Here is a 9,198-nt window from a genome sequence, read left to right as displayed (position 1 = left end):
CTCCCACTCCCGCCGCGGTTGCGCTTGTTGCTCCTGCCAGTGCCTACCTCTTACCATTGGCGGCTCCCGAAGGTAAGTTTAGTCGGCAAGTTCAATTTTCCCCATTTTTAAAAAAAAATTTTAATGGCTGACCAGCCTCTCGGAGAGGTGACGTGATTTGACTGACACACTTGCTGGCCAAAGAGAAAAGCTGGACGGCTTTTGGCCAACGACTCTGCTAGGCATGGAAAGTTGTATTTCCAAGAGAAAAGCCACATGAGAAAAACTGTGTTGCAGTTTCCTCAGGAGGAGAGGCTGATATTTGATCTTGGATATAAGCAGTGAGGAGTGAGGTTCAATCCACTTCCTTCCTCTTCGGACTAGGCAAAGCCAAAGGTACACAAAAACTTCAATCTTAGAGCCAGCTCCTACAGAGAGCTGAATGGCAAAAGCCTTGAGCATGGCCACCACCCTGATGACCCCCTTAAGTCAACATGAATCGGCAACGTAGCACCCCTCTGGGCCTTTGCAAACCTTCCTGCAAACACACATTTGCTTCTTTTTTTTTTTTTTGGGGGGGGGGGGGGGGAGGGGGGGGGAGGTTTTTTTTTCCTCTTACTGTAAAAAACTGCTTCATAGGAAAAAGCATGGTATCACATAAAAGAAATAATGGAAGTTGTTTTCATCTGCATAAAAACTCCTAAACAGATCAACCTACTCCCAAATATCACACAACTAAAAGCCAAAGGCATTTGTGTTGAGTCTGTCTACCGGGCTGCCACTACAGGAAAGTTGTCAAGTAAGATAGTTCATGTGGAAATGCAGGATTAGGAGGAAAGATTGTTTTCTCAGAAACTCAGCCCTCTAAAATTTAGGTGTATAGATGAAGGTAATCACCAAGGTTCACATTAATGACACGGAAGAGGCACCTCCAGGGGACAATTTATCCCATCCAAAGACAGGGGTGGGGCAAGTCGCCCCTGGAGATAGTACAACAGGACCTTGGGTGATCAGATTCAACGATACAGCTAAAGAGAGGTGAGGCGTGGGTTAAGGCACAGCACAGTTGTAGGGACTTCTTTCTAGGGGGAAAAGTGTTAAGAAAGAGATTATAGGAATAAAAGCTTGGAAGAAGCATCAAGACAGGTGCATCTGTGTTTCCAGTATAAACCCCAGACTGTTAGAGAAGCAGCTGACTTAGAGGAGACGTGGTGCTTTGTCTGAAGACTTCTACTAGAGAGCAATACCAGCCTCTTGCTTTCTACCTCCAGGCTGTACGGAATCAAGGTTGTTTTCAAAGTAGGGCTCTACAGCCTTGCCAATACACGCACGAATCCCAGAGCTGCGGATATCCTGTGCGCAAGTCTTTTAGGAGAAAGCTCTCCACCAGATTGCCAGCGGGATGTGACCTCCTTGAACACATAGGTCCTTTTTGGAAACCACACGGACAGGGGCAGGTGTATGCAAGGGCTGGGAATCACCAGCGACAACCACAAGCTCAACCATCACCTGAGGCACACTGCAAGCCTGGCCTAGGGCTAACAGCACGGCTGCACGCTGGACTGCAGGTGAACGCATGCAACGACCACCAAAACACTTTCACGTACAGTTGTGGGAGCTACCCCTGGAGGTGTACCTCTCAACAGCTGGACAGAGACTCCTATGCGAATACAGCCAACCATCCATGTCCAAAAATTACACAGATGAACTCTGCTTTGAGTAAAACGCAATCCTGAGTGAAGGTTAATATGTCAACACATAAGCTGGTTGAAGCCAAAAGCTAGATCTGTTGTTCTCCAAGGATTGTCATGCCTTCAGACTTTTGATTTGGAAAATACCAGAATTCTGCTGCAGGCTAAACACTTCATTTCATTATTGTACCCTTTCTTCGGCACGGTATCTCAGTGATGCACAGGGGAAATCACAACACCAGGGGCACGGAGCAAGGGAGGTCAATGAGACACATCTGCAACGCTCCTTACCTGGCAGAGAAAAGGCTGCAGCATCTGCAAAAGGTGTCTACCTTCTCAGGGGGGTATGCTTTCATTTCTGCCTCCACTGAATTGTGAAACTAGTTCAGCAAGCCATCTTAATAATGAAGGAAAATGTAATAATGCTATTGTTACATGCAATTTATTTTATGTACACAGCACAGTTGGAAGTTCACACCACAGATCAGAAAACAACCCAGTATAGGACCTGATTTTTAAAAGAGCCAACATCCATCTTCCCCCTGCTGAGTGCTGCTCTGCTGGCACTTTTTGAAAATTCAGCAGTTTTGGTTTTTTTCTTCCCCAGGTACATAAAGTGCAAGCTGAGCTCTCTTCAAAATCCAGCATCACGTATTTCACAGATGTATCACTTCTGATACTCTTGCATGTTATGCAGAAAAAAATACCCCGAAACTATGAGAAAGGCATGTACGCCTTGGCGTTTCATACGGAGCTCCATCAGTCTCATATAAAATCCCCTCCTCGCTACACAGCTTTTATTTTTTTTCCCCCCTTATAGTATCCCCTTAACTCAATGTGCTTCAGGACTGCCTCACTGATTCACAAGAAAGGAAGAAGAAAAAGGAGCTTCTTGTTTCAGTCCATTAGCTGCTCACCAGAGGATCCAGTATGTTTTTTCGAATACCAAATCCTCTCAAATGTGGAGCCACTGGCCGAAAGCGTAGGGACACCTCAGAGAGGAGAAAAAAACTTACTGTGGGGTTTTTAACCTCCGCAGATGATGGACCAGAAGACAACAGCTCCTGAGCCAGATGCTCACCTAGTATAAACTCAGCGGCTTTATTCAAAAGCCACCTCGCACACTGCAAAGCCGGCAACAAAACTTTCCTAAAAAATGCAAGAGCTTTAATTCCCATTTTTCAAGCATGATTTACAGCACGTTGCACACCCCTGTGCATCCAGCGCTGAAGGCCTTAAAGCTGCGTAAGGCAGAAGCCAGCTTTAAACAAAATCAGGTGTGCAAATAGGCTGGTTTTGGGACAAAAAAAAAATAAAATCAACTTCTGCGTGAAAGGAGTCACAAAACAGCTGTTCTCAGGCTCCTGCCCAGAGCTGCCTGGCTCACGTTACCACAGCCAACTGGTAACTTCACTGGGCTCAGCTCTGCCTGTGGGTTTCTACTGGGGCTTTGCAACAGAAACGTGCAATTCCCTGGAACAAAAGGCACAACTAAGAGCCAGGGGCAAACGGGACTTGTGATCAGGATCCAGGCTGCACCTTGCTGTGCAAGGGACGTGACCCCCAGTGCGGGGTTTTGTGTGCGTCGCTGCGACAGCAGCACGGGCGCTCCCTGAGGCTGTGCACCCGTGTGATGTGGGTTCTCCCTGCTTCAAAATACTTGAGCCGCCCAGCACGGAGACAACTTTTATTCTTGGTTCAGGGAGAAGTCTCCCTTTTCCACTTCTTTTTCATTCACACAGGGCTGAAAGTGGAAACAGGGAGGCATTCGAATCACGTGGCAACACAGTACTAAGAGGCTGACCTAAGTTAACCAAAAAGCGAAGCAAAGAAAAGGGAAAATTGGTGTGGGCTCATCCCAAACAGCCTGTACACAGCTGCACGCGTGCTGCTCCCTTACCACCACCTTGCACGAAAGCCCAGTTGCAACGCACCAGGGATAACACGATATCCCCTTCCCTGCAATATCCTTCATTTGCAAGGGTTAAATTCACAGTCTGTTAAGTAGTAAGAAATGTATTCAAAACATTTTATTTACAAACAGAACTACTTATACACCATGGACCACTTCGTCAAACACAGTGTAGACTAGGACTGGCTTACCACATAAATACAAGCCCCTCCCCCCTCACTAGCCGCTCAGTCTTGCAAGCAAGAGGGCCAGGTTCCTGAAAGGTCTCCGTGGCCAGCAGCTGTCAACCTACCACAGATGTTTTGTATTTCATCCCCATCCAGACCAGATTTCACCAATCTTTTCCGCATGGTATAACTCTACAATTGCCCGTTCAGACTGGGACTACTCGTGGAGTTAGTTAGCTGTCAGTCTGAATGAGGGGAAAGAAGAATAACCTTAAAGACCTTCAGGAGATGCTAAAGCAAGAGGAATCCCCTTGCTAAGGACTTCTGCTTAAAATCAGGGCTTAAAAAAAATTTTTTTTTAAGAGTTCATCTGCTCTTATTACTCCTGTCCTACTTGAATACAAGACAGGAATTGGTTTGTTCAGATGCAGACACAGTATCACGATCTTAGGACTGAGACTGCAGGTTAAGAATAAGCATCTAGAGCAGGTGAACTCTTAAATGCTTTTCATCCAGTATAACTTTTAATAAATAATTTATTTTATTTTAGAAGGAAAAATATACAATGCAAAGCAACACAGCACATAATATTATTACAAATATTCCGAGCTCTTCATCTAATAACAAACAACAGGGTGTCCTGAGATTCAGTGAGTACAGATCTTTCAAAAGGTGGAAGTATGTAGTCCACATGGTTAGGAATGGCTCCAGTCAAGGGTCAGACTGAAACTCATGTCATGGATCTATCTATTCTTGAGCATTGTCCTGGTAAAGTCATTCTTGGAGTGGATTAAAAGAGCTCCAGACACACTCAAAGTCACTAGGTGGTCCACAAGTTTAAAGAGCAGGTCTGGTCCACTGGAAAGGTTGCCTTCAAGTCTGATATCCAGTTGGAAAGAGAGGGTGGAGGGTGAGGCTCCACTTTTCACAAGGTGATTCGTCCCTTTGCAAGAATTAGAGCTATATGTAGAAATCACTCTTTGTTTGAACACATACATTTTCAGGTCTTTGCTTAACCAGACAGAGCTCAGGACTTGGGGCGATATTCACCAGTTTTAGCTTTTTAAACTTTTGCTTTCAGAAGTATGTCACTAATACTGTTCTTTTCTGGAATAAATGCATCAAGCCATCAGTTTGAAAGAAGCAGGGTAGTAATCAGGATTTTGCTTTGCATGTTGGGGTGTGGGGGGGATTTAAAACAATGCTGAACATCAACCATCTCAACCAGGTCCTGTAAAGAGGCCACGAGGTGGGCACCCACAGTCACCATCCCACTAACGTTATGGCCAGCCCCTCCTACAGCTCTAGTAATTCTTTTTCAGTAGATTTTTGCTTTACATTCATCGTGGGTTTTTTCCTGCCTTTCCTGGCAGGGATTATCCAGTTCTCCTTTCTCCATCCAATTTCCACATCTGTCTTCTACACAGTTTGAATTTGGAGAAGATCATTCTGGATGGTATTTGAAGGTAACCTCTTAAACTGTAAAGAATGTTTTACTGATGTCATTTGGGGAAAACAAGGTACTTTCAGATGTTGAGATCATCTTTTCACCCAATCCCCCCAAGTCCCAGCTCTGGAATATTCTGAACAGTTGCCTCTATTAAAAATGACACGGAACATTTAACCTGAATTCTCCTTTGCAGAGTACAAAATGTTTTGTTGTCCCCTTTTACAGGGAGAAAAATATTAAAACCCCCAGAAAACCAAACCCCCAATATATTAACCTTTAAAGAACTTTGCTTGTTCTAGTGTTTATTTTCTGGAGAACCCATGAGAGTCTCAGCTGAGTGACTACCCAGAGGGCATTTCTCTCCCTTACTTTGTTGATTTTAAGGGCAACTTGCCAGCGTACATCAGCATGAGCACCCAGTGCAGGTCTTCAACACGGGACACCTTTCCTCCTGAGCCACAATGATGGCTTCTCCTTTTTTAACAGCTCAGAATCTGGTCTTCTGTCTTTTTTTACGGTATTTGAGAGGGAAGAGAGAAGTCTTGGTTTGGATGGCTGGTTGGCTTTTTAATGAACCTTGCACAGTTTTCCCAAAAATAGACCCAAGTGGGGTCAAGCCTTCTTGCTAAACCACCACTGCAACAAAGGTGCTGTTCAAAAACCAAACCTGACTCATACAAGCATCTCTGTCCAAGGCAGCTGCAGAGAGAAATTCATTTGCTGACATGGATAACTAACTAGTTGGAGTGAGTTTCAACTTTTTTTCAGTTACAAACAAAGTGCAAGACGAATTCATGAAATGCCTCCTTTCAGCATAAAAACCCCCAAGAAAACAAAAACCAGAAGCCCCCCAGGCTCCAGCTCCTCTGCACTGCCCTGCTGCTGTAGAAGCCCGGAGGAAAGCTGAAGCTGAGTAGTTGAGACATGTTGTCTCCACTGAGGCCAGTAAAGGAGCAGAGCAGGATGACATTTGTGCCATAGAGAACACGCTGGGACCTGGTGGAGGGGGCCTTAGACGTGCTTTGCAGCTGGTGAGGGTCGGAGCATCTCTGGCAGCTATTGCTTTATTGGAAGACTTTTAAACCGACTTCTCTTTCTGGCTAGAACTGTACAGATAATGGATTTCTTGGTTCACTGCCAATTGGAGAAACAATTTGAAAGTACTTTTTGGGTAGCCTGAAAAGATTTTGGGGGGTACTTTTGACATTTCTGGAACAGCAAAGAGTAAATATAGGGAAGTATTTAAATTTTAAAGTCAAATTAAGAAGGTAACGTCACAATCTGAAATTTTGCCCTCCAGAAAACGGGAGGTTAGGAACAGCTTTGAGAGCTGGACGGGATGCCATGACTGTTTAAAGCTACACCGGTAAGTGACCTTCTAATTTACTGTCAAAACCAACCATTAATTTGGGCTCAAACTCAACATTTTCTCTGACCCAAACCAAAGCGTTTCACTTCTTTTAGAGCTCTTGAAATTGCATAAAATTCTAAAGAACAACAAACTGGAAGGCTTTGTGAAACCTGGTTTTCTTATTTGTATGAATAATACAGCCAATCAGCAACGAGTCTGTGATATATTTTAGACAAACTGCATTTTCTACCAGAACTTACTCTGGTTATAAGACGGAGGTGGCACAGGGGAGGGGAATGCTCCAAAGTTTCAATTTTCTCTTGAATTGCTGCCTCATCCTATCTCTCCTCTTCCCTCTTGCCCTCTGGCTAGGTCCTTCTGCCATGTGGACTCTGACCACCCTGGGGATGGACCTCTTCCTTAGTCAACGTTTGCAGATCTCTAGCCTAAACAGCCTGAAGCCTGGCGTAGCATGGCAGGACTAGGCTGGGAAACCACATGTAAGAGTCTCAGGTACCTGAAAAAGGATCTCTGTAGAAATCCACCACCCTGACTCCCTAGACAGGAGCTAGAGAGGACTTAATCCCTAGCTCAGCGTTTTCATGTGAATGCCAGAAGAGAGAATGGATGAGTTCAGATGTAAGGGACAAATACTGGTGACGTAAGTGGAGCAAACAAAACCTGAGTGAGAGCAGATAAGCTTCTGCGCTCCCTCCATGAATGTCACCCAAAACTGAACTTCATGGAGATGTCACTGACCGGCAGCATGTGCAAAGGCCCTTCTACCCTGTTTTGGTGAACTCCACAGCAGGCCCTCTGGCAGACAGGAGAAATGCTGTGGTTCTGTGGGGGTTCTCCTTGTTTAGTCCTAATCCTGGGCACCAATTCTGTATGTGCACTGGCAATCTGTATGTGGTCAGAGGAGCCACAACCTTCTCCAAAGCAGCATGGAGCATAATCCTTCCCATTCTGCCTTAAAGCCTGCAGTAAACTAAGCTCAAAATAACCCAGCCAGAAAGACAGGCTTTAGGTGAGTTTGAGTGAGCAGCAGCAGGAAAGCACAGATGTAATTGCACAAGGAAGGCAGGCAATTAAAGTTGGAGCGTAACAAATCAGCAGCCCCAAGGCATTTACCGAGTCATCTGAGCGCTGTCACCCCAACGGCAGTAATACGTGCAAAAACCAAGAGCACATTCAGAAGGAACAGTCTCGGCCAAGGGAGCCTGTCCCCTAGAGCTGTGGGCTTGCTGATGCTCTTCCGTTGGCATCGGCTGTATCTCTGCTATTTCTGTGCTTGTTGAATACTATTCTCACATCTTACCATGCTTGCCTGTCCACTTGGTTATGTCCAGACCAGCTGTGAAACCAGCTAATCCAGTGTAAAGCCAGTATACCCCAGCAGGGACTCTAGCTCCTATACATTTACTAGTAGGGTGGGGTTTTTATTTGTTGGTAACCCCAAATAATCAACTGCTATTAAGTCGAGAGGACAGCCTAGCGATTATTCAAACTCAAGCATTAATTTTGTGAGTAAAGGAACCAAAGTACTCCCTGCCAATAAGGTGACTCAAAGTTTTAGTCTTGCCTGCACTTGCTATCATCAATACAGATGCTAAAAGAGAAACTGCTGACAAAGGGTAATGGTTTCCCTTTCTGCAGCCACATCCCTACATACTTTTGAATGGTTTATCTTCCCCCCTTCTGCAATTCCAACAAACGAGGTGGAAATGATCTGGGCAGTACTCACTCTAGGGTCACCTGGGCCACAGCATCCATCGAACTGTATCCATTCTCCATGAAGATCTCCGTGTATCGGCCCATTTTGATGGCTTCCAGCCACTCCCCCACCGACCTGTAGGCACCACTCCCAACTGGACTGTGCTCTACCAACACATTTGATACTCTAAAGACAAGCAAAAACACAGAAGCAAACAGAATCAGTAAGTATTGAGATGTATCCAACATGACTCAGTTGCCTGCATTTTTATATGGTAAAGATGGTTCTTACACTGTGTTTTCAGTGATTGCTGGAGCCTAAATCCTCATGGCAAGCTTGATAAGCGGCGTATCAAACACACCGCTTCGCCTGTTAGCTTCACCCGCTTTTGAGCGAGTTTCTGCCATTTCTGGTCCTCAATGCAAGCAGAAAGAGGAGCAGAGGGCTAGCGCCCACGTTACCTCTCACAAGCAGGCTCCCCCAGTCACTCTTACTTCAAAGCCTTTGGTTCCACTTCTGCTTTGTCTTCCTCCTCTTCCTTTTGAGCTCATAATTAACTTTAGACAGCCCAGAGCCTGGAAGCAAACCCAAATTACATTTCCCAGCAGTGGCCATCAAAGGCAGGCTGCTGTTAACACTTCAGGGGCTGCTCCCAGAGAGTTGGGTGGGGATTTTGGATGTGGGCAGCACCCAGCCAGCGCTGCAGAGAACAGCAATGTGCCAACCACACTGCAGCCCTGAAACCAGCGGTGCGCTCCTGCTCCTGCACCCTTGCTCAAGACCTTGGCACAGCAATTTCCTCTCAGTCGGTTATGCCACCGGTACAGTACCTGGCACAAGTGACTTGTGCTGTGTACAGGTCCACCACCCTACTAACGACGTGCAAAGAGCAAAGGGGGCTTGTCGGAGGTCAGCCAGGAAAGGTTTGTTC

The 9,198-nt window shown here is 45.7% G+C and overlaps 1 protein-coding gene across 2 annotated transcripts in view; it reads right to left on the bottom strand.

Moving 5' to 3' along the window:
- The window catches only part of LOC104496926 (ephrin type-A receptor 5-like), a 12,126-nt gene that overhangs the window by 302 nt on the left and 2,626 nt on the right, over positions 1–9,198 (bottom strand). Inside the window, exons 2-3 of one of the 2 annotated variants that reach the window (XM_010140121.1) lie at positions 8,298–8,453; positions 4,290–4,692 (exon numbers count right to left, since the gene is read on the bottom strand). In XM_010140121.1, the coding sequence (XP_010138423.1) occupies positions 4,623–4,692; positions 8,298–8,453 (226 nt within the window). In that variant the 3' untranslated portion in view covers positions 4,290–4,622. Of the gene's footprint in view, positions 1–4,289; positions 4,693–8,297; positions 8,454–9,198 lie in introns of those variants that run through there. The other variant, XM_010140120.1, reaches the window with a different exon arrangement.

Source organism: Buceros rhinoceros, unplaced genomic scaffold (assembly GCF_000710305.1).
Source record: "Buceros rhinoceros silvestris isolate BGI_N320 unplaced genomic scaffold, ASM71030v1 scaffold4927, whole genome shotgun sequence".
NCBI classification, from domain to species: Eukaryota; Metazoa; Chordata; class Aves; order Bucerotiformes; family Bucerotidae; genus Buceros; species Buceros rhinoceros.
Note: the sequence above shows the minus strand (reverse complement) of the source record. Positions and strands in the feature narration are given on the sequence as shown.